This window comes from Sinohyriopsis cumingii, chromosome 3, assembly GCF_028554795.1.
Source record: "Sinohyriopsis cumingii isolate HCF-2022 chromosome 3, ASM2855479v2, whole genome shotgun sequence".
Classification (NCBI taxonomy): Eukaryota; Metazoa; Mollusca; class Bivalvia; order Unionida; family Unionidae; genus Sinohyriopsis; species Sinohyriopsis cumingii.
Genome location: NC_142963.1, coordinates 95839274 through 95864133, shown reverse-complemented (window position 1 = coordinate 95864133; position 24860 = coordinate 95839274). Strand labels below are relative to the sequence as shown.

At 34.3% G+C, this 24860-nt stretch overlaps 1 protein-coding gene across 1 annotated transcript in view; it reads right to left on the bottom strand.

The window, feature by feature from the left end:
* Positions 1-1731: 1731 nt before the first annotated feature.
* LOC149803330 (tyrosine-protein phosphatase non-receptor type 13-like) overlaps positions 1732-24860 on the bottom strand; it is a 204536-nt gene continuing 181407 nt past the window's right edge. Inside the window, exons 37-41 of the mRNA XM_089953916.1 lie at positions 23877-24153; positions 18764-18929; positions 12979-13107; positions 10537-10599; positions 1732-7968 (exon numbers count right to left, since the gene is read on the bottom strand). Of these exons, the coding sequence (XP_089810042.1) occupies positions 7894-7968; positions 10537-10599; positions 12979-13107; positions 18764-18929; positions 23877-24153 (710 nt within the window). The 3' untranslated portion in view covers positions 1732-7893. The remainder of the gene's footprint in view (positions 7969-10536; positions 10600-12978; positions 13108-18763; positions 18930-23876; positions 24154-24860) is intronic.

Here is a 24860-nt window from a genome sequence, read left to right as displayed (position 1 = left end):
TTCAAAAGTTAAAATAAGAAGTTCCTTTACTGGTTCAAGAATTTACTCAAAATACAACAGTTCAGTGATAATAGAACAAAACTGTTAATCTTCAAATACTGCACATTCAATTATAAATGCGAAGAAAACATGTTTTGCACGAGAAATCAATTAAAACCATGGTTAAATATATATGCGTTACTATTTGATAGTGTTGAAAACCAGTCATACTGGCCTTATTTATGACATGTTTTTCATATGTATTACTTCAATGAATAACTTTATATTTTTTTTATAGTAAACATTGAACAGTTATTTTGATTAAAACAAAATATAACATCGTATCTATTTTGTTCAGATTTTGGCTAGAAATTTGCTAATATCTAATGCTGAAAATAAGCCTTTACATGTCTTACCATGTTTGTGAAAATAATAAAAGCTGCTAAATTAAATCAGGTGTACGTTTCTGTTGTTTTTCTTATAGTGTTTTTCTCAGCATTCATCTGCAGGAACTTAAGTTTCAATGGTTGCAAATTTACATAGCATCTGTCATTGGGTACGTAACATAATATCAAATAAATATCAAACAACTTCAAGACATTTGTGTAGCATCTGCCAATGCGTATGTAACATAATATCAAATAGCTTCAAGTAACATTAACATTTTTGACGAAAGGCATCAACCTGTATTTTACAACCTGCATGTCCTAATTGACCTAGTTACTAAGAACATCTCATGTTTTGAGGGCTGCAGGTCACTCTATCATAGCGAACTGGCACAATTTGTGCAAGATGGAATCATTTATTTGCCCTGATCAGCGTAAATGTCTTATGAGACAGAAAGACTGGCTAAAGAATTCATGTACAGAAGTTCAATTTTGCAAATCATGCATAAAATGATGGACATTACTTGTGTGTGTGTGTGCTTGATTCATTTTTGGTCAAATTCATTATTCCTATTGCAGCTTCTGGTGATAAATGGATGGGTTATAAAGAAAAGTAGGGATGGCATGTATTTTTCTATGTGTCATAAAATATAGGTCACAGTGACCTTATTTTCCCTGACAGCATTAGTACCCCCCATGATACATTTACATACCATGTCTTAATACCAACCTAAGCAACTCTGTGAGCAACAGCATCTGAGAAAATTGCATGCATACAAACCCTTACCAGAGTATTGACACCAGACAGACCCCTTTCCAGAGTATTGACACCAGACAGACGGATAGACATACCATCAAATCCATACCACCAGAGTTATTTTGCAATCCAGCCAAACAGCAGTCACATGATGAACACACTTAGGAAAATAATACCCCATCTCAACAAATCTTTGCTGGTCTGGCAATAATGGCATACACCAAGGAAACATCTACAATGCAATGCACTGGTTTTGGTTTTGTTGACTTTAAACACCATTTTTCAGCTTATGATTGGCTATATATGGTGGTCAGTATACCTGCTGGAGGAAAAACATGGAGAAAATCCCAGGAAGAATGACAGATAAGCTTTCTCTCAAACTAATGTTGATCAAGCTGAGACTCTATTTCAGGCAGACAGAGGTGAGATATATGAGAGATCTGTAGAGTGCCTTAGTTAAAATGGCCACCAGGGGCAATAGACAGCAAACAATCTGGTTACTTGGGGAGTTTGGGCATCAAATGACTAGGTCATTGTACTGTACAAGTCAGAGGTACATTCAGTGAAAAGAAAAATAAGGACTACTGAACAAACAACAAGAAGAAATACTGTTTTCATCAGAAATTATTTCATTAATAACTTTATATATTTCAACTTGTTAGCAGACTATAATACAAAAAAGTTCTAATTACATAATCTATAATATGGTAACAAACAGCAGTAGCATCTTATTTCTGAAAAGATTCAGTTAGATACATTTTTTAATGCCTGACAAAATAAAAAAAGAAAAGCACATAGTTTAGCTTCTCTGTGAATAGGCATCTTACTATTCATGTAGAGTTCCTCTAAAAAAAATATTATGGATTATCTGTTAAATCCAGATAATAAATGGACAAGTTCAATACTTAATTCATTATCATGTTGAACATGCAATATATTCTTAGTTATGCCAATTCATTATCATGTTGTACATGTAGCATATTCTTAGTTATGCCAATTCATTATCATGTTGTACATGTAGCATATTCTTAGTTATGCCAATTCATTATCATGTTGTACATGTAGTATATTCTTAGTTATGCCAATTCATTATCATGTTGTACATGTAGTATATTCTTAGTTATGCCAATTCATTATCATGTTGTACATGTAGCATATTCTTAGTTATGCCAATTCATTATCATGTTGTACATGTAGCATATTCTTAGTCATGCCAATTCATTATCATGTTGAACATGTAGTATATTCTTAGTTATGCCAATTCATTATCATGTTGTACATGTAGCATATTCTTAGTTATGCCAATTCATTATCATGTTGTACATGTAGCATATTCTTAGTTATGCCAACTCATTATCATGTTGTACATGTAGCATATTCTTAGTTATGCCCAATTCATTATCATGTTGTACATGTAGTATATTCTTAGTTATGCCAATTCATTATCATGTTGTACATGTAGCATATTCTTAGTTATGCCAATTCATTATCATGGTGTACATGTAGCATATTCTTAGTTATGCCAACTAATTATCATGTTGTACATGTAGCATATTCTTAGTTATGCCAATTCATTATCATGTTGTACATGTAGCATATTCTTAGTTATGCCCAATTCAATATGATATTAAAGTGTAGTATATTTGTGGTTAAACCTATCCAAATAAAATTGCTTTCAATATGGAATCCAAGTGTCAAGTGCTTAAACTATCATCACAATTTTAATGATGCAATCATCCCCTCCTTTAATCTTACCCGATTTATCATTTACTTTATCTAAGATAAATACTATTTACTGTCTTATAACACACATCCAACAGCATACATCAAGATCTGTCACTGTTTAATTTGCCAGTACATCTGGGTGTATGCAGTTTATTAGGGATAATCATCAGAACAAATAACAAAGACCCAGATCTTGCAGTGCATTATGCAACATCATATCAGGGCCTATCTTGTTTGCAGTTGGACCAGACTTATAAGTGAGTATATACAGTATCTCAATAATGATAATAATAATAAAAGACTGTCCTTTTTTGTCAATCCCATCTTTCATTTAGCAAAATAAAGAATTTAAGCAGTAAAGCTGATCCTTTAGAACTGAGGCTGATCTATAGTGTGAATGGATTGTCAGATATGCAGAAAGAATTTAAAGTGATCACAATAGCAAGCTCCTGCAAAGTTCTGCTTTTTAATAATAATAATAATAATAATAATAATAATAATAATAATAATAATAAATAATAATAGTAATAACAGTAGCTGGTGCTAAGATTTCATTTTTAGCAAATCTCTAAAAAAAATGAGAGAAAAAGATCCAGTCTACTGCAAAGATTCTGATGTACTGTTTCTTAATATCTGGTAGATCTGGTTCCATGCTGTTTCCTGTTCACTTTAAATAGCAGAATTGTATCTATTGCTAAAATATGTAATGGCAGAGTTGAGTTGATGATGTTTACTATTCACTTTAAATAGTAGACTTATATCTAATGGCACAATATGCAATGGCAGACTTGAGTCTATTATGTTTACTGTTCACTTTAAATAGTAGACTTATATCTAATGGCACAATATGCAATGGCAGAGTTGAGTCGATGATGTTTACTATTCACTTTAAATAGTAGACTTTTATCTAATGACACAATATGTAATGGCAGACTTGAGTCTATGATGTTTACTGTTCACTTTAAATAGTGTATACCATTATCTACATGTGCATTAGGTGATGGTAGATCTGGGTCTCTTTATTTACTGTTCACTTTAGTGTCAGCTTTGTGCATTATGCAATGGCAGACCATCAACTCATGCAATATGTAATGGTAATGCTGACTCTATGCTGTTTAATTAGTGTAGATCTTGATCAACAGGTGCATTATGCAATGGTATATTTGGGTCTAAGATATTTACTGTTCACTGTAATTAGTACAGAGCTTGATCTACAGGTTCAATATTAGTGACGACACAGCAGGAGAAGTAAATTTCTCTGTCTACTATTCCTTCTCGCTACAAAGAAATTTCTCTTAAATTCTGGGCCTGTATTTGATACTAAACATCAGAAGTCTTTATGACCCAAATTAATGGAAACAGGGTTGATCTCCTATCTGTCACCAAATACTTGAATCAGTTTTCCATTGTTTAACATCCAGATTAATTTATATAGGGACTAACACCGAATGTGGGCTATCATTGGAATAAAAGATAGGGCCAATCTCAAATTAAAGAAACTTCCACCCCTTTGCGTAATAATGGGGTTAGTCCATACTCTGCCATCATACAGTGTACACACACAATGTATAGTTTGCTTTAACAGGTAGGAAGGGAGACAACTCAATCGAATGGTTCAAGATAAATATGCAACATGGATAATGGAGAAAACCAAATTCTAGAGTTGATGGGACTATCATACAGTTAAAGGGACTAACAGTAATATGTAAAATTGAAACAATCAGATCTATGGTATGCAAATACAATATACAGTAAACAAATAATAAATCTATGCCAGAGTTTAACATTTTAACACAGTGATGAGAACATTAAGTTATTAACAAAAAGAAGAAATTCAAATAACAAATAAGTATACAATATAAACCTTTTTACATATACACTACTTACTACCTAAAGGACGGAGGAATTCATAAAGTTAAATAGGTCAACACTGATGGGTCCACTAGAACAACGAGTCAAAGAATATATTTTATTTAATCTTGCTTGTGTAAAAATACACATTAAATGCATTGCATGAAGAGTAAGTCTTCTGGAAGACACTAATTGCACATGAATTCCTAATATCACAATGGAAGTATACGGATTTTCATTTCTATGTAAATGTAAACAATTTCTAACAATTTCTAACAGTCTAAGATAAATATCTGAAGAGAATCAACATAATTATCAAGAAAAGTTTGAAGTTACTGAATACTGGCTGCTAAAATATTTTTAATCTCTTATTTGCTAAAGAACTTCATGAACTGTGCACTTGTACACATGTTGTGTTATAAACCTGACCAAGTACTATAAATTAAAATACTGTTAACTCTATAACTTCATCATATCACAATAACAAACTATAATAACTTCATTACGTCACAAGAAAAAACAGGTTTAACTGCATTTTCCTTTCAAGTACAGAAATATATCAGGACAGAGTGAATGTCATCTTTGCACAAAAGAGACTGAGCTATAAACATATTTCAGTGGACCAAAAATGTTTTTTTAATGGATTTAAACCAAGTACATGGGATATTTGTGTGTGGTTTTAGCCACTTAACAGTAAATATGAAAAATAAATTGTAAAATTCTATCTTTAGAGAAATAATTTGAGTAAAAATGTTTTTAATGTCAAAGCAGAATGTTTATAAATAGTAACTCTGTAAACAAAATTACCACCAACAGCATGCGGTATACCCATCATATGACCTATTCCCAACTAATGACCTTTACCTTCAGGCATGGGTATGGCTAAAAATGACAGCTGTTTTCAAAGTCAGGATACATAAAAAACATAACTTTCATTAAAATTTCTTGACTGGTTCAAAGGTCATACTCATATATGGATAGAGGTATATATAGTTTTTTCCTTTCTGTAACCTTGACCTTGAGGCAGGATCTATCATGTGACACAATGCTAAGTCAGAACATACAGCTCATTCATTTTACAATACACCATCTTAAGTTGTTCAAAATATATACTTTGGACATGGATGCAAGTCATAGTTCTACTTCTCCTTGCTGTGACCTTCATTTGAGGCAGGAGGTGTGGCAGACTCCACACCATCAAGTCATGATATAATTAGTTAAATTTCATTAAAATATATTGCGAGGCTCAAAGATATCCTACAGACAAGGATATAAGCAGCAGAATTATATTTTGAGGCAGAGGCACATTCATGGGACACATCACACCATTCAATTATTATGTATAAGTGGGCAAAGTTTCATTAAAATATCTTAAGTATTTCAAAAGTTATTTGACTGTTCCAGTGGCATAGTGGTTAGTGGAGCATTTGCCTCAAACGTGTGAGGTTGCAGTTTCCAACACCGGCCAAGTCATTGTTGTCATTGTTGTTGTAGGGTTTAATGCCATTTTTCAGCACAAAATAGGCTACACATGGCGGCCAGTATTAATGGTGGAGGAAGAACCTGGGAAAACCCCGGAAAAAACCACCGACCCACAAGAAGCTACTGGGAAGCTTTCTCACATACCAACATAGGCTGAACCCGCGACTCGAACCCACACAGACAGAGGTGAGATGGCAGTGATCCATAACGGTAAGTGCTTTACACCACTTGGCCATTTGGGGCCCAGTCATACCAAAGACTTATAAAAATGGTAATAGCAGCTGCCTCACTTGGTTCTCAGCATTAAGAGGTTAGTGTTAGGATTGGTTGGTGTCAGGATAATGTGACTGGTTGGAACGTCATGCTAAGTGTCTGTGGCATGATGCCCCAGTGCTAGACAACACTATAAACTGCCACAATGCAGACAGCGTAGCAATATGTTTGAAAAATTGTTAAAGCTACATAATTTTTTTCTGTCCAAAATCCAAATTCAAAAGTTATTTCCCAGACAAGGATTTAAGTAACCAAATTTTTAAAATTTTCCTTGGTATGTCCTGAAACTTATAGTTAGTGGCTATGGTATACAACACACCATCCAATCAATGCCCCATCTAGTTGTATATACTTGGTTAAAGTTCCTTGAAAATCTATCCAACCATGATAAAAATACAGACCAAAAAAAGCAAATATAATTATACAGGTGGACACTGCTACACTAAAATATGCCAGCATCAAGACCTAGAAATTACCTACTATACTATATTACCTTATTAGTAGAATCATTCAGTAAAAGAATCAACAAGGCAAGTATTGAAAGAATGAATAAACATAACAGTACTGTAATATAGCTAGATTTACATATTAGCTTCTTGCAGGAGATAACACATTATTTGACACATAAAAGAACATATAATCTCAGTACAAGATTATTTTGGGGTATGACTTCATAAAACATGACTTCCATATATTGTTTCATTCCCATTTAAGATCTAAATGAACTATCTATGCTGAATGAATATGACTTGATTTTATTATTCTTTTCTGCAATCTAGTTACCATGATTGTCTTTCACAACCTTCTAAAATACAATATTTGAATATAGGTTTTAGCTGATTATTTGAGTAATATCTGTTGAAAAGTGACATTATATTGCATGCAAACAACACAATTTCTTTATTTTTAAGTGCCTTAGTTTATCAAAACCCTTAAGTCATAACCACAAGGTGAATATATCATGTTACAATAATCCATTAAGTAATCCATTAATCAGCATTACAATAATCCATTAATTAACTAATCCATTAATCAGCATTACAATAATCCATTAAATAACTAATCCATTTATCACATTCCAATGCTGATTTTACAATTTCAGCCCATTAAATAAGTCTTTGTAATCTAGCACCAATAAAATTTATTACAACTTCAACAGAGAATAAATAATGGAAATTTCAAATGAATAGTTAAATTGATTTGCTATTAAAATGATGAAAAAAGTTTATCATACTGAATGGGTTCATGCTGTTCTAGAAACCGTAATATATCATATATAAACTATATTAAAAGCTTTTCTTTTTCCAATCTTTTTTCTTTCTCTCAAAGCTCAAAAAAATGATTGACAGAATTGCTACAGATCATGAACAGAAGTTTTCAAGCCTTAATATTCAAAATGTACCCAACAAAAAGACCAGTGTGAACAGGAAAAATTCTTGTCTATGCTGAGTTCTGGCTGGCCTGTGAGCTAAGTAATGCTTCTAAGCAAGCATGGTAACAGAATAAATACTGATCCTGAAAAAGAAAGAAACAAGAAATACATGTGAATAGAGCACTAAATTTATGACAAGAAATACATGTGAACACTACACTAAATTTATGGCAAGAAATACATGTGAACACAGCACTAAATTTATGACAAGAAATACATGTGAACACAACACTATATTTATGAATGAAGGTCATGGCTTGTAGTCAAGCCCAGAATAGAAGCATTGCTTTAAAACCTGACTTTAAAACTAATGTCAAAGGTTGAGTGAGTGTTGTGGAATGAATAGTCTAACTGCATGATGATTCATCTTTAGTGTGAACAGAAACCATCAAGAGATTTAGAAAATGTAAGCAAATGTAAAATTTGAAAAAAAACCTGAATGCAAATATTCTAATACTGTGACCTTGAGGCCAAGGTAATGGGGTCAACATGTATTACAGAATGAATTGTCTTTGATCTGTAATGATACATTTTAAGTAGGAATGAAAATAGCCAACAAGGGGATTATAAACTACAAGCAAATGTGATAACTTTAACCAAACCTTGATACAAATTTTCCATTACTATGGCCTTGACTTCATAGTCTGTGGGGATAAATAAACATTTCATTCAGTGAACTTCTGTCACTTTGCAATGATTCAGCATATTAAGTATGAATATAATCAGTCAAGAGATTTTAAAAACAGTATCAAATCTTGAACCAAAACCTCAATGCAAATTCCAGTCTTGTGATTTACACTTAAAGTTCAATTGGGCAATGGAGTGCATACAGAACATCATTTTATTTTTTTTACTTGTCTACAATCATAAATTAATTTATGCATTCTTTAAACCATTTGTTCATTTTATCAGTCATTCAGATCACATACCTGTACAAACTTAGTTTAATTCTAGCAATGCAAAACTTGCAAAAATGTTTTATCCTCATTCTAATTGCACATGCAAGCTTTAACTGCAGCACAGTTTGCCATTCACTGTCAAAAAAAAAGGACTGGTTGCAATTTTTTTCTCTCACTATGCCATGAAAGAGACATTTTCATAGTTCTATACAGGTATGTCACTATGCCATGAAAGAGACATTTTCATAGTTCTATAAAGTTATGTCACTAGGTTTAAGAGACAATTTCATAGTTCTATACAGGTATGTCACTAGGTTTAAGAGACATTTTCATAGTTTTATACAGGTATGTCACTATGCCATGAAAGAGACATTTTCATAGTTCTATACAGGTATGTCACTAGGTTTAAGAGACAATTTCATAGTTCTATACAGGTAAGTCACTAGGTTTAAGAGACATTTTCATAGTTCTATACAGGTATGTCACCATGCCATGAAAGAGACATTTTCATAGTTCTATACAGTTATGTCACTAGGTTTAAGAGACAATTTCATAGTTTTATACAGGTATGTCACTAGGTTTAAGACAAATTTTCATAGTTCTATACAGATATGTCATTATGCCATGAAAGAGACATTTTCATAGTTCTATACAGGTATGTCACTAGGTTTAAGAGACATTTTCATAGTTCTATACAGGTATGTCACTATGCCATGAAAGAGACATTTTCAAAGTTGTATACAGGTATGTCACTATGCCATGAAAGAGACATTTTCCTAGTTCTATACAGGTATGTCACTAGGTTTAAGTTGAGTAGTCATGATGTCTTCAGAAGAGGACAACATTTTCGTAATTCCAATTCCTGTTTAATATCATATTCTTTTAAGCTTTGTGCAGCTTAATGGCATACAAGTTCGCCTCAATTATTTTTTCATTAAATGTTTCAAGCACTATTCAAATACATCTTAAATTGTAATGACACAGTTTTGTAAGGCGATGGGCCATTTGCTGTGAAGAAGAATGGACTGGTCAACCTTTCTTTATCATTGTGCAAAGAAAATGACAAACTGTCACATTTCTACAAGTCATTAAAGTTATATAACCATATCACTAGTTTCTATATCTCTTTTGAATCCCGTGTTACATAATGATTCAAATAAAGGATTGTAGGAATCTGTCATGAGGTTTAAGAAACATAAGTGTCTGTGTGCGTGTCTGTCTGATTTGGATTTTTAATGTACCTTTATCACTTCAATGTCTGCAGTGTGACAGTTTATAGTGATGCCTAGTACTGGGGCATCATGCCACAGATATGGAGCATGATATCCCACCCAGTCACATTATCCTGACACCAGGAAACATACGCAAACTGTAACCAAAGACTAAACAAACTGATGAAGATACCACCATCAATGGTGCCAGAAAAACCATCACTGGTGCCAGAAAAGTGACTACTGTATTTTACATTTATGTGTGGTCAACAATAGATCTGTTATAAATTTGTTAAATCAGTGTTAAATCAGTAAAACGTTCAAACTCATTTCAAATATAATGCAATGTTTGTGGGTCCACTGGGCTTCAGTATATCTAGAGTATACTGTGATTGTGTAGCGATTAACAACAGACTGGAGGATAAAATAAGCAAATACAATTGCATTTCATTAAAAATAACTACAGTAGACAGTTATTATCCAGATTTTAAAGTATATCAAAACTGAATGGTCTTCAGTACTCAGAATAAAGTACACTTACCTTTGTTTGTATCATGCCATGTCTCTGCCTCCTCAGTTCTTTCACAATCTCAAATATGTTAAACTGAAGGAAAAAAAATCACTTTCATCGTATTATCCTTCTTTCAGATGTTACATAATTATGTCATTGTTACAGGTATAAAAATGTTAACAACTGACCAACCAGCATCTGTGATTCTTTTTAGAAACATAATATTGATAAGTTTCTGTCACTGATGGTTTATATTACTTCTGGGTTTTTTTGGAAATATCGAGTAGTCTGCGACCTTGAGTTTGATCATTGCATGGAATTTTACAGTGAGAAATCTCATTTTATTATGCTCCTTATAATGACTTGAAAAACTAAATACTAGGATTCCCTCATTATAATGCTGTCTGTGAGAGTTGTAGACTATATCACTTTTCAATAAGACTGCCTTATAACAAAGTAAATGAAAATGTAATTTTTCTACCACATAATAAAGGAGTTGCAGTGAACCAATGGTTTGCATGCCAACTCCTCACAGAGAAGATGTGAGTTTAAATCCCACCATAAATTCAGCCTGAGTTGAGGACAGTGGTGTGTCCTTGGGCAAGACACTTTACTTCCACTGCCTCTGTACAAAATAACCTACCTGTGTTGTTGTGCCATGAAACACTATATAAATCCCTTTGATCAAATGGGATCTAACACCATACTTGCCTTATAACACAAACTCTGTAATAATGAAAGGCCTTATAGTAAGAATGTCTTATAACAGGAACTGTGTTCTAAATGAAGGACCTCTTAGTGAGACTGCCTTATAACAGGAACTGTGTTATAATGAAGGACCTCATAGTCAGACTGCCTTATAACAGGAACTGTGTTCTAAATGAAGGACCTTATAGTGAGACTGCCTTATAACAGGAACTGTGTTCTAAATGAAGGACCTTATAGTGAGACTGACTCATAACAGGAACTGTGTTATAATGAAGGACCTCATAGTAAGACTGCCTTATAACAGGAACTGTGTTCTAAATGAAGGACCTCATAGTGAGACTGCCTTATAACAGGACCTGTGTTATAATGAAGGACCTTATAGTGAGACTGCCTTATAAGAGGAACTGTGTTATAATGAAGGACCTTTTAGTGAGACTGCCTTATAATAGGAACTGTGTTATAATAAAGGACCTCATAGTGAGACTGCCTTATAACAAAACCTGTGTTATAATGAAGGAACTCAATAGTGAGACTGACTTATAAAAGGAACTGTGTTATAATGAAGGACCTTTTAGTGAGACTGCCTTATAAGAGGAACTGTGTTATAATGAAGGAACTCATAGTGAGACTGCCTTATAACAGGACCTGTGTTTTAATGAAGGAACTCATAGTGAGACAGTCTTATAACAGGAACTGTGTTATAATGAAGGACCTCATAGTGAGACTGCCTTATAACAGGAACTGTGTTCTAAATGAAGGACCTCATAGTGAGACTGCCTTATAACAGGAACTGTATTATAATGAAGGACCTCACAGTAAGAAAGCCTTATAACAGGAACTGTGTTATAATGAAAGACCTCACAGTGAGACTGCCTTATAACAGGACCTGTGTTATAATGAAGGACCTCATAGTGAGACTGCCTTATAACAGGACCTGTGTTATAATGAAGGACCTCATTGTGAGACTGCCTTATAACAGGAACTGTATTATAATGAAGGACCTCATAGTAAGATAGCCTTATAACAGGAACTGTGTTATAATGAAAGACCTCATAGTGAGACTGCCTTATAACAGGACCTGTGTTATAATGAAGGAACTCATAGTGAGACTGCCTTATAAAACAGGACCTGTGTTATAATGAAGGAACTCATAGTGAGACTGCCTTATAACAGGACCTGTGTTATAATGAAGGAACTCATAGTGAGACTGCCTTATAACAGGACCTGTGTTATAATGAAGGACCGCATAGTGAGACAGCCTCATACCAGATACTGTTATAATAAAGGACTTTATAATGAGCGAATACTCTTATTTCTTTTCCTGACAGTCTTTGACAATATGTTTGCTGATTCACTTTATTCAATCTTGAAAGGAATAAAAGCTTTTCTACTTAAGAGGAGGATACATAAAAAGAGACATTTAATTACACCAATCCATATCGTTTTCAAGATTCATCATGGTATTCCTGTAATTAATGGCCACGGTTTGAAATTGCCATGTGAAAATGTGATTTATTCACTGTTTTAATTATTTTTTTAATCCTTTCATAAAAAGAAACAATCTGTTAACAGTACTCTTTGTATCCATGGGGAAAATTTAATATTTCAAAATATACTAACAATTAATTCACAGTTCATTTTCTAAAATTCTGCAATTATCACCTTTTAGAACATAAAGAAAGGAAGAAACATAAGATGTTAGTAAACCAATTTTCACCAACAAAGAACAAGACTAGTCTGTATGAAGAAGTTATGTTTACCTACCTGTATGCCAGATTCAATCTGTGTTAATGCTACATCTACTGTAATGAAGGTCCCTGTTCGGCCAATACCAGCACTGCAGTGAACAAGTAGGGGCCCACTTCTTTGTAACAGGTGGCTCAGTCTGATACACTGTAAATACAGTTTACAAAATGTGACACACAGAAAAACCTACAAGTACTTCAGTGAACATAGTTATATATATATATTTAATTTGCATTGTTTGTTAGTATTTTTTTATTCATGATATGCTATGGATAACTGTACATGTATTTTGGACTTGACCTTGATCAAAATCATTTTCTACCTGACCTGAATCATTGATTTTAGTTTTGTAAACGTGTTTATCTCAATTTGAGTCCAGAACATTGGAGATTCCCCGTGAATCACCAAGTTTACCTGTTGTTTACTACATTTTATATTTTTAGAAACAGACCTAATTATAACTCAGATTTTATCTGGTAAACATTTGGAACCTTTCAGAATGAAATTTTCCATTAAGTAATAGTTTTTTTAAAAATAGAAAATGTTAACTGTAACCTGAAGTCATGTAGAGGACTATACAATCTTATTTTTCTAGCAATTATTAACTCGTGTTGTAAGATCTGAGCAGAATCAGTTGTATTATTGTTGTGTCCAGTATTTAATTTGGGATGAATTTATTTACTCAGATTAATTAATGCAAGTTATTCTTCTCTGGAAATACAAAGTACTCAAGAATAACATTCTTGGAAATAGAGACATGGATTAATAGTGAAATTCAAATAAGGATATATTCTTTGACTGTATTATTGTGATTCAAGAAAAGAGTGTTGGCACATCACTATGACACAGGCCACCACAGGCACATCAACACTTCCAGCATTGGATTATTTATTTTAGAATACCACTAAAGTTTGTTCAGAACTTTAATCATTAGGACTCATCTTCAAAATTCAAGGATTATTTAGGATTTATTTCACAATACAGTAAGTTCTTTGTACATTTTTCACTTTGTATCCATGGGAAAGAAATTATCTGTTGAATTTTACAAAGCTTGTTTCTTATCACTCTTTTCTAGTAATAATAATAATATTCTCCACCTCTGTAACGGGTCTGGTTTGGTGCTTTATGGTACATCAACAAAAGTATGTTATTTAGTGCGGAGGCAATTGGAGTAAAGTGCCTTGCTGAAGGGCATACTATGGTAGATGACCCAGACTGATCTGATGGTAGGATGTGAGCCCACACCTTTTCAGTTGGGAGTCTGGCATGCTAACCAGATTCACTGTGGCTCCCTCTGTAAGAGTGGCAAAATTGGATGCAATAAGAAGTGCAAAAACAATGCAAGGCTCTAAGTTGTGAGCATTTTCACTAGCCAAGGTTCCGATAAACCTATATACACCTTGAAATTTGTAAAGAAGAATAGGAGAGTGATGCAATACAGCACTCGGATTGAGCACTTCCTCACGCCAAAAATTTGTGCACTTCACAATCATTCATCAAAAGTTAGACAATGTCATGTAGGCTAGTTAATGTGAATATAAATAATTTATCAGTATGTTTTTGTGTTTGCATTCTGGTTCTACTGTACCTTGTTCATAGTGTGCTGCAATTATGGCATGCAATATATTAGCTTCAATGTCATAGCCTCAATGAAGTAGGGTACTAATATTATTTCTAGAAATATACAGATTACACGTTATGCTCAGATTATGCTTTTTTGCCACTTATATTAGAAACAATTACACTTTACTTCTCTTAGGGACCACATGTATACACATATTTAAAGCTACATTTCACCTCAAACTTAAACATATTGAATCATTCTGTAATTGTGAAAGTAGTTGTTAAGACACATCATTAAAATGCTTATAAAGTTTCAGCTATTGTGCTTTGTTCTTGTCAACCAGTTTTTCCATAATTGGTGGCCAAATACAGTAAAACCTGTGTTGAGAGACCACCTGTCTTGAGAGACCAGGCCCTCCATGTAGAGATTTATTGATTATATGGTGTTATGACCTGTTATGAGAGACCACTTGTCATGAGAGTCCATTATGTTTTGTCAGAAGGGGTAGTCTTTCAAGACAGGTTCAACTGTATTTGCAAATGGAGACTTTATTTTTTTAGCTGGTTGCCTTTTGTCAACTATTAAATTAGACCTGCTTGGAGCCCTGCAATCTGATACACTGGTTCATTCATTTGTTCTTCAGTGAGTAAAATTAGACTTACTACTCTGAAACTGGCGAACAAGTCTGATTCATTGTAATAAGATAAAAGCAATGTTGTTGTTGTAGGGTTTAATGCCATTTTTCAGCACAAGATAGGCTATACATAGCGGCCAGTATAAATGGTGGAGGAAGAACCCAGGAAAACCCTGGAAAGAACCACTGACCAATGAGAAGGTTTCTCATGTACCCACATTGGTAGAGCCAGAGACTTGAACCCATACAGACAGAGGTGAAATGGCAGTGATCCATAATGGTGAGCGCTTTAGACCACTCGGGGCCCCTTATAAACAATGTAACAGTAACACATAACAGCACTGTTGTGAAGTATGGACCCACAAATTTTAATGGCATCATACACAGTAAAGTCATCTTTCATTTCTGACCACATTTGTAATGCAAAGATAGATTTTATTATATAAACGCTCTGCCATGAGTGACCACCTGCTGAAAATGACCAGTGACCATGATGTCTTGGCAAAAAATGCTGCACACTGATATCTGAAACATTTCAGGTATGCTTCAAGTGTTTATATTTTTTATTGTAAATCAGACTGATGTACATGTAGATTATTCCAGCACTTAGCCTGGTTCCCGGCCTTATCATTACTACAGCCAATATGTACAAGTAGGACCCAGTATCCGTATAAACAACCATATCATGAGAAAAGAGACAGACACCACTTACCTTTGTTGAATCATTTGTAACAAAGACTGTTTGAGTAGTATAGATTGTTCTGATAAAAAACAAAACAAAAAGAACAATAACAACAACAAAAATAGTCTGGCTACCAGTTTGCATATAGTGAGAGATGGTACGATCCATAAACCAGGCAAATGTACATGTCACAAATTGCCACTGTAGTGCCGAAATTAAGGTAGTGATTGCATATATTTTGTCTTTAGAGTTAATCGGTATTGCCTGGGGGTGAATAAGGTCTTTTGTATATTAAACCAGCAAGTCAGAATCCTTTGCAGGATTTGATTGATAGTGTTAAAGGCTTGTGATGATTGTTGTTATTTTCCCTGATGTTACAGTGATTGTGTCCAATCACCAAGATGTCGTCTATTCAAGTTGTTGCGACCGGGTTACATACTTTGTTTATAGAGTTAATTCCTGTATGTCTTCTTTGAATTAGGCTGTTGAGTATTTTATCTCTGAGTAAACATTTCTGTTTCTGGATGAGATAACTGTTCCTTCTTATTTCATTAATTGTTAGATATGCGATGTACATGTATAGATTTTTTCATATTTCCCCAAAGCCTAGTCAAAACCATCTTTACAGTTGTTATTACAACTAAGCACTAATAATGTTAACACTTAGTACCTTAATAACAATGGAAGTACCTCCAACCAACCAAAGACAAATTTTCATGCTGGAGAAAATAGTTATTGTAACTGAAAGAAGTGCAAAAGAGCAGACCACTTGCAAAATGGCGGTTTAAATGTCGGTAAAATAAGTGTAGGGTGTTATAAAGGAAAAGGAGTAAATCAGAAATGATTTCATATGCTAGTAGATAATTGTGACACCAACTGTATACTGCCATAGATGATTATGACACCAAGTATATACTGCCATAGATGATTATGACACCAAGTGTATACTGCCATAGATAATTATGACACCAAGTGTATAATGCCATTGATGATTAAGACACCAAGTGTATAATGCCATAGATGATTAAGACACCAAGTGTATATTGCCATAGATGATTATGACACCAAGTGTATTGTCACGGAATTGTGTATGAGTTATATCAATATGTAAATGTTGTCAAAAGTGTAATTGGGTTTTGTTGCTGTGTACAGCGTCACCCGAGGGTGGTATATTTTTTGGCTCTAGTTATTTCGAAATCCTGAGCGAAACTCAGACCATGCTGCACATGAGAATTGCCTGCAGCGGAAAACCCTAAGTACCTAGCTGCACATATCTGTCACAGCTAGTATACATATAGAGCAAATTCTCTATAAACAAATTACATTACGACGAGTCTTGTCAGGAAGCTTACCCCTTTATGGGAGCAAATCTCCAGCTGTAGAGGTAATGAAATTTAAGTATTCTTTATTACTATTCGTTTTATATGACAGAATTGTTTCATACTTTAGATGTTTTAGAATTTATTCTAAATTCTACAGAGTTAATACCTAGGTTATACAATACCATATTATAAATACAATAGTCTGGTTCGAGTTAGCTATTTGTTGTAACTGAACAGGCAAATTGAAATTTTATTATACGCTGCATGCATTGCACGATTAATGTAATGGGTAACGAATTCATGTGCACGCATGCACAACATATATCAATGCAGAAGTACTTAACCGTGTCATATGCACTAAACGGTTTAGTTGTTACAATTTTAGCTGCCTTATACATGCTGCCATGCCTTATACATGCTGCCATCCCTTATACATGGTTTGATGTGGAGTCACAGAACTCTGTGTGGTTTCCTGTGATGTATACGATGTGTTATGGTGACGCTGGATTGGAAGAGTGTAATGGTTTTCTCGATGCAAGGGACCAAGGCTTCACGACCATCGGATCTGTGTTAAATGTGAGGGGCAGACCATGCGTAGGCGCTTCTCTGACCACTGACTAGAGCAAGTGGAACCAGAGTTACATCTCGGACATCAAATGGGCGCCACGATAGTCATATATATTGTATTCCATGTTGTTATTTTCACTATTGCTATCTGAGCAAATTTTCATTTATTCCTATTGCAATATCATTATGTGAACGATCGATAGGTTCATAATTTTATTCATTCCTTTTTCAATATCGTTATGTGAACAATTGATAAGTTCATAATTTTATTCATTCCTTTTTCAATATCGTTTTATTAATGATACATTCATAATTACACGCATTTCAATATCGTTATATGAACGATACATTCAAATTTACCTGCATTTCAATATCGTTATTTGAATGATACATTCAAATTTACATGCATTTCAATATCGTTATTTGAACAATCCATTCAAATTTACATGCTTTTCAATAACAGTTTATGATCGATACATTCAAGACTTTGTTTATACTGGGGTGTAGATCATATATTTTTATTTTGTTGATCGGTGATAGGACTTAATTCACGTTTGTTTGAAATTCCATTTGTTAAATTCATGTTTGAGTTTTTTTTGTTGAGTTAATTGTTGTTGATAGTTCCATGTTAAGAACTTTATAATTTTCCTCATCTTTTTGTTTATAATGGTGTCAGATTTGTTAATATTTAAATTGCGTTTATAAATAAACATCTTGTAAACGCAGTTTCTTTTGGTGTCTTTCCTAATCCAGTCCCAACCCGGCTTCATATTGTGACATGTATACTGCCATAGATGATTGTAACACCAAGTATATTCTGCCATAGATGATTATAACACCAAGTATATACTGCCATAGATGATTATGACACCAAGTGTATACTGCCATTGATGATTATAACACCAAGTATATACTGCCATTGATGATTATAACACCAAGTATATACTGCCAAAGATGATTATAACACCAAGTATATAGTATAGATTCTCATGCACTTCCTGCAGATGAGCTAAAATAGATAAATAAAAACTCACCTGTAGAATTGGCAAGGCTGAATTTGGTATGCCATGATCAGGCCATGTGGTATAATTTATGTGATAAACAATGCGTGACTCTCCACCGACCAGGTCCTCCATTTCTATGTACTTCACATCAAACTCATCCAGGGGGTCCTCATGTAACAGATTCAGTCTGTACCTTCTGAAAAAGATAATAATTATTTGAATATAATTGTGTACCAGTATTTGAGTTCCAGATAAACAGTGTAACCCTATTTAGAGTTCTCGATAAAAAGTCTACCCCTGTTCAGAGTTATAGATAAATAATGTACCCCTATAATGTACCCATATCTATAGATAACAGTGCACCCCTCTCAAGAGTTATGGATAGACGGTGTACTCCTGTTCAGAGTTCTAGATAACAGTAAACCAATAACTAAAGTTCCAGATAACAGTGTAACTATATCTAGAGTTCTAAGTGTACCCCTATCTAGAGTTATAGATAACAGTGTACCCCTATCTAGAGTCCCAGATCAACAGTGTATTTGCTCATTTTATGCAAAACAGTGTCACTAAAAATGCAAGGATTTCAATAAAAACTGATGTAACAGGGTAACTTGGAAAAGTAGAGGGGTCTGGGGGTGCACTGTGTTATGGGAGATGAAGTCCTCCATAAACTGAAATGGTGTTTAAGTAAGCCTGTCTTTTTTTGATGGAAGAATGTGACATTTGTTTTGAAATTAGTTTTCTTTGCATTATTGAAGTTTGTATATAAATCAAACTGATAATGCATGTCAGTTTTGCATGATCTTATGGAATCTATGCTATTTAGAAGAAAAAACAATATCACTTAAAATCATCAAGTTCACTGATAATGATATTGCCCAACTGCAATATGTTCCTATTTGTTTGAATGAAATGAATACCATTTATTTCCCAACCTGATACAAAAAAATCTATTTCAAAAGTCCTAATACAGAAGCACTGGAAAATGCAATTTGCCAGATGAGAGAATGATTAAACAAATAGGCTTACTGCATAACATACCATAAACTCAACAATAAAATACTCAACTTGTCAAGATGCTGTATTTGCAGTGTTGGCAAAACCATAGATACTGCATATCTTCTTTATAATTCTATATGAGCTGACACTATTACATATTATATACCTGCCATGACATGACATCATATACCTGCCATGACATGACATGACATTATATACCTGCCATGACATATTGTGTCATTCAAAAAATAGTTTTGGCTGCCAAACCCCTCAATATAGTCAAGTTTTGAAAAAACACAATTTTCAGCCATCTTTTGTGATTCACTTCTGAGGGCAAAAGTCAAAATGCAGCTGTGATTAAGGGAAGGTTAAGCCATCTGTGAAGCAAGCAAACTCCAGCAAAAGCAAATTTCAGTACTCCTACTGATGGAGTTTTACACTGTGAAGCACAGCAGCAAGTGGGAGTGGCCCCGAGTGGCTGAGTGGTCTAAAGCGTTCTCCGTTATGGATCATTGCCATCTCACCTCTGTCTGCGTGGGTTCGAGTCCAGGATTCCGCCAATGTGGGTATGTAAGAAAGCTTGCCAGTAGCTTCTTGTGGGTCGGTGGTTCTTCCTAGGTTCTTCCTCCACCATTAATACTGGCTGCCATGCATAGCCTATCATGTGCTGAAAAATGGTGTTAAACCCCAGAACAGCAACAGCAACAGCAGCAAGTGGGAGAATTTTATTCTCTGCACATACTGTAAATAACATATAAACATAAGTCATTCTGTAGTTTATGACATCCATCAACATAACACCACCACCTAGCATCAGGACAATGCATGAATGATGCATCAAGTCTCAGTCCCAAAAGTAATAAAAAATTATCAACAATTATCTACTTTCTTTAATTCTTTTAGAAAGAAATCTCCCCCTCCCTCAACACTGTCTGGAACATTGGCAGATACAATTTTATTAATGATTTCTTTCTGAAAGAATTGAAGTAGCCTCTTTTAATAAATGTTTAATATGTCAATATGTTTGTTTTATTTGCATTCATCATGTGCTTTTATCTTTTGCACTGACGTCTAACTGTAAGCCAAATGTCTGACATGTCAGTAGTCCAGTACTGGTATCATTCATATACTGTATCAATATGCATCAGCTAGTCTATCTTACTGCATCTCTGTTTCATGCTGTCCTCTTTCCACAGAATAATTTATAGAACTGTTGTTGTTGGGTTTAACGCCATTTTTCAGCACATGATAGCCTATGCATGGCGGCCAGTATTATTGGTGGACGAAGAACCCAGAAACCCCCTGGGAAGAACCACCAATCCACGAAAAGCTACGAGCAAGCTTTCTCACATACCCACATTGGCCGAATCCTAGACTTGAACCCATGCAGACAGAGGTGAGATGGCAGTGATCCATAATGGAGAGTGCTTTAGACCACTCGGGGCCCCATTTATAGAACTATCATAATTTGTAACAAACCACACTGATATTTTAAATTAGCCAAAAGTCAACTGTGTGCATTCCTTGCTTCATAATTAGCAAATGATCACAATTCCTGATCAATTGTCATGAAAGGAAAGAAACTAACTTAATACTTCAACATTTATCTCTCTTGCTTCCTGCTCCACTGTTAGAACTTAATTGAAATCCAAAAATTTTAAAAGTTGCCTCTAGTTGTATCAGCATTAATCTGTTGATTGCGTTTGAGCATAATCTGTTGCTTATGTGTATATAAATTGTTCTGTGTTGAGAACCCCCATTCACAGTCTGCTGTCTAAAAGGGCATATACAACTTGTTAATTACAATTTTTCACAGCTCCTTCTGCTCCAAAATAAGATTTGTCACTAACTGAAGCCCTGCCAATGTTTCCCTTTCTTGCTTTACTAACTGCTATGCCAGCTTTACTATCTGTTCCATAATGCTGCATAGCCACCAACCCCTGAGTACAAAATAATGATTGCTTATGACAGGAACAAACACTAATTTTTACAACTTTAATGCACGTGTATATATTCACATATACAACCATCAGTGAAGTAGGACAGTAACTTACTTAATTATTTCGTGTCAAAGATGCATGTATTGCACTCTCGCACCTTATTAAATGGGCACCCTATTCCATTCGGTTGCCCAGGCTGTTTATAGCAGCTTTTTCCACACCTTGTTTTTTTTCATCATTATCGATCCCAACGTACTATCATTCATTGATGATCTGAATTCTTTGTGATTTTGTTTTACTGAATTGGTTTTGTTTTAGCACAAGAGTAATCCTTTGCAATTTTGCTGTCTGGAAAAGTGTGAAAAATAAATCGCCAGCAACACTGAAAGAGAAAGGTTCATTTCTAAAAGAAATTTATGAAACCGAACTTTAATAGGGTTTTTAAAAACATCGTTAAGTTCATGCTTAGCTGTTGATGATCAAGCAGCAAGCTGATCTCATTTAGCTTTTTCATGCTGTTTTATGTCATGGCTACCTCCCTGCCCAATACAGAAATCACAATTACACAATTTACAAATTCTGAATCTTCTGCTTTCTTTGTCAACATGACTAGAAGTTCAATATTATGAAGGTGAGATACAGTGATAGCAGCAATTGATTTGCGCATTCCAATATGGTGGTTAAAGACTGGCATGATAGCCTCAATTTTGAATGAACCAATCATAATTTAAAACTCTACATCTATACATACATGTGATACAATTCTCCCAGAATGGAACCGGGTGCCCGTTCTAAAAAGAAAATTGCAAGAAAATTCTTTAAAAAAAAATTTTTAAATTAAAAAAAACAGATTTTAATCAAATAAATATCTTCACTTCTTAATATTTTTAGATTCTTATTTATGAAATTTATCTTAACCCTTACAGTGCTATATGGTTTTGTAGCACAAGGTTTTGCAGGGCAAAATTATTTAATAAAAGAAATGAAAATGGCTTTAGTTCAGCTCATTATTCTGCCTTTTCTACATATAATTTTGAAATACCATTGAAATGGGGGATGGGGGAGGTGACCAGCATACTGTCTGTTTTTGTCCATCAATCATGTACATTGGACTCCGATTTAATACCCTTTTGTCCATCAATCATGTACACTGGACTCCGATTTAATACCCTTTTGTCCATCAATCATGTACATTGGACTCGGATTTAATACCCTTTTGTCCATCAATCATGTACATTGGACTCCGATTTAATACCCTTTTGTCCATCAATCATGTACATTGGACTCCGATTTAATACCCTTTGTCCATCAATCATGTACATTGGACTCAGATTTAATACCCTTTTGTCCATCAATCATGTACATTGACTCAGATTGAATACCCTTTTCAAGTACATAATCACTCACTTGTATCTTCTTTAACTTTCCCAGCTGCAATAATCTAATACAGTTCACAACTTCAAAAATAAATTGCCTTCATCACTATTAGCCAGTATTTGCCAAACAAAATCAGCATTTAAAAATCAACAACGCTGGTAATCAGCCATTTCGGGTTGTCTAGGCAGCCTGTACTATAAATGAGCTTTTGTAAAACTTCCTTGATGCAATGTTCAAACTGTGACAGATTGCTTGTTCTAGGGCCAAATGTGTCAATTAAATTTTGTTTATCAACCATTTATGTCAAGCTGAAGAACCTAGATGTGCAAACAGTTATGAAAAAAGACAGGTCATGACGAGTGCTAAGATATCTCAACTGGTGTGACTTACATCACAACAAGAACTTTAAGGGTGAACAACTGAATAAAATAAATTTAAAAACTGCAGAGAATAAATGTTCCTATGCACAACTTAGACTAACTTACAGGAATTCTTATGCATCACTGGTCTCAAACTTTTTCTGTCAGTCTCACAAACTCTTCTAACACAAATCTCAAACACTGTTGTCTAACAATACACAGGTGAGGAAAAAAACGGCGGTGGGGGCAGAACAGGCATAAATCATTTGTGAACACCTTCCCCGAGACTGTCTTATAACTTCTCACCTTGAATATTTCTGAAGGTATATCTATGTGACTGAGGCAATCTATGACTAAACTGTAAGACCATACATACAGGGTCATACAGTATTTTGCAACTAATAAATCATTTTGCAACAAAAGACATAGATAAATACAAAAATATCTGTCTATGCAATACATTCTTACCCACTGCAAACCTCTACAGGGTCATCTGGTGAGTCTGGCCAGTATCGATGGCATTTGACCTTTCTAGCCTCCATATCACGTGTCAACATGATGATAACTGTCACACTGTTATCCCACACCATTTCCCAGAAGCTGTCTGTGGTTTGCGGCAGAGGACCCTGGCAGGCAATGTAACTGCATGAGGTATAGTTGCCTTTCTCACTGATTACATCTAGCCCGATGTGACTGGCATTAATGTAATCATTCTCCATTGAAAGTTTCACCCGGTTTTTATCATCTGAAATTTTCACACATAATACAGCACATAAGTGGGGTTCCTTTTGTCTTCAGATAACAATTCTAAGATCTCCTTAAACATTAAAACTCCAGTTTTACTGTCTCACCTGGAAAGGTAAACTAATGTATCAAAGATATTTTCTTACAAGTTGGGCAAGAGTGCAAATAACGTAAGCCTTGATCTGCTGTCACATAATAAGCCAGCAGATCTGGGTCTATGTTGCTTGTTCTACTGATTACTCCTACTAAATTGCATAAATGTTGACCTGCAAGCCCATACAGCAACAGCAGATCCGAATCTGTGCAGTTGTATTTTGACTTATTTCTGTTCTCTGTTATGTTGAAATTTATGTAATATATTTGGATAAATTAGTTTGAGTATTTGCAACACTGGTGAGATTCAAAGTTATATTAATTTTGCTATACTATTATCTAATGTCCATGGCTATAAATGAATGTCAATCTGAGATCTTATTACATTTACCTCACGTTTCCAATAGCAATCTAAGCTGAATCAAGCTGTGTCAGATCTAAAGCACTGCAGCCCAATGCAATCATTCAGTTTTTGAGATTTTGATAAATGCACTGATTACCTACTGGAGATGGGTTTTGATACCTCCATTTTTTTAAAAACCTTTGAAACTTAAGAATGTTAAGCATAATGTACAATTAACCATATCGGATAATTATGGCCACCTTATGCCCAAT